At 36.3% G+C, this 2,204-nt stretch overlaps 1 protein-coding gene across 1 annotated transcript; it reads left to right on the forward strand.

The window, feature by feature from the left end:
- Positions 1-334: 334 nt before the first annotated feature.
- On the forward strand, positions 335-1,651 carry LOC141631622 (uncharacterized). The gene has a single exon (XM_074444267.1). It carries the CDS (start codon positions 335-337, stop codon positions 1,649-1,651), a length of 1,317 nt encoding a protein of 438 aa, XP_074300368.1.
- The last annotated feature ends 553 nt before the right edge of the window (positions 1,652-2,204 follow it).

Raw genomic sequence — 2,204 nt, forward strand, 5'->3', positions numbered from 1 at the left:
TCTTGTTTAAAGAAATGTTCAAGAGTTATAGTAGATGTAATTAAAAGAATACAAGCAGCAATGAAAGAATACGTATACTATTATTAACTTTAGTTATATGGTCTTATATCATACAAGTAGTTTCTATAACATGCATTTCATGGGTTTTCAATATCGTGCATATTCAATATCAAGCTTTCAATTACCAATTGTTTGACGACTTTGCTTAAAGCCATCTCGAAGTCTATGTTTTACCTGTCTGGCTTTGTGTTTTTTTTATTATTTTAATGTTGTGGTTAGTTTTTATTATGTTTAAACTTTGAATGTCATTCATATACATGTGTGTAGATTTGAAATGAAAAGATTAGATCGAGAATGGATGTATGAGAGGTTGGATAGTGATACTAAAAAATTAAGATTGGAGTTTGTGAAAGGTGTGCAAGAGTTTATTATTTATGCTAAGCAACAACCTGAATATAAGTCAAGTAAACAAATTAGGTGTCCATGTGAAAAGTGTCAGAATAAAGTCTATTTAGTTGTGCAAGAAGTACAAAAACATCTGAGTCTAAAGGGGTATTGTGATGGGTATTATGATTGGGTGTGTCATGGGGAAAATTTCCCAGTGGAGGAAAGAATTGTAGAGGAAAGAATTGTCTCGGACAACCCATATCGGGATATGGTGGAGGATTCACTTCGGGATAACATTGATCAAATTAGGGAGGAAGCTCTCAATGCTGAGGTGGTAGACGAATCCCCAAACCCTTTAGTGCGTGCATTTTTTGAAATGCTTAAGCACGGCGAACAACCTGTGTACGAAGGGACTAAATTCACTCTGTTACAATCGGCTGCAAGGCTCATCAATTTAAAGTGTGAGTGGAATTTAGCTCACAAATGTATAGATAGTTTCACGTCATACATTAGAGATATCATTCCGGAGAAAGGTGTTATGACTCGAAACTTATACGAAACGAAAAAGGTTCCCAAAGCTCTTCAACTTCCATGTGATAAGATCGATGTCTGCTGTTTTGGGTGTATGATTTTTTGGGAGGATGATGCGGATCTTGATAAGTGCAAAAAATGTGGTGAAGATAGGTATAAATGTAAAACAACACAAAATGGCAAAAGTGTGTCCAAAAAAGTGCTAACTTATTTTCCATTAGGACCACGATTGCAACGAATTTATGCAACAAAGCACATCGCTGGTCAAATGAGATGGCACTATGAAAACCCTCGTGTTAGTGGAATAATGTCCCATCCAAGTGACGGCGAAGCTTGGAAACACTTTGATCACCAACATCCACAATTTTCAAGCGAGCCTCGAAATGTGCGACATAGACTTTGCACCGAAGGGTTTCAACCTTTCGGGCAATTCGGAACAAAGTATTCATGCTGGCCTGTTATGGTCACTCCATATAACTTACCACCATGGCTTTGTATGAAGAGACAGTTCATTTTCTTATCCTTAATGATTCCTGGCCCTAAGAACCCGAAACAGAACCTGGATATATATTTACAACCGTTACTTAAAGAGTTAAAAGAGTTGTGGAGTACGAGACTCTTTACATATGATGTTTCAAGGAAACAAAATTTTATACTAAGAGCTTCTCTTTTGTGGACTATCAATGATTTCCCTGCTTATGGTATGTTATCGGGTTGGACCACTGCCGGTTAACATGCTTCTCCTTATTGTAAGGAAAATGAAACTAAGTCTTTCTGGCTAAACATGGTAAAAAAATGGAGTTGGTTTAATTGTCATAGACAATTTCTATCTCCTGATCATGTTTTTCGTAAGGATAAGATTCATTTTCGAAAGGATAGGCCCGTATGTAGCTTCAATGAGACTGAATGGATATGAAGTGTGGGAATGTGTGAAGGACTTGCCAAAGATTGTCGATGCAAGCGATGGAGAGTTGAAAAGGTTAAAATAAAAAAACGATCGGTTGGTGGAAACAAAGCATTTTCTGGGAGCTTCCATATTGGAAAACGTTGTTAATAAGACATAACCTTGATGCCATGCATATTGATAAGAATTTTTTTGAACAGCTTATTAACGCACTGATGGATGTGAAATTCAAAACATGTTTTAATTCCAATTCAGTAAAAGATTTGAAAGAAGTTTGTAAAACGCAACGAAAAGCAGATTCATTTGTTTTAAAGAAGGAAGAAAAGAAAGCATTATGTGATTGGGTATGTAAGCTGATGTTTCCAGACAGATATGCTTCTGA

This window comes from Silene latifolia, chromosome Y (genome assembly GCF_048544455.1).
Source record: "Silene latifolia isolate original U9 population chromosome Y, ASM4854445v1, whole genome shotgun sequence".
Lineage (NCBI taxonomy): Eukaryota > Viridiplantae > Streptophyta > Magnoliopsida > Caryophyllales > Caryophyllaceae > Silene > Silene latifolia.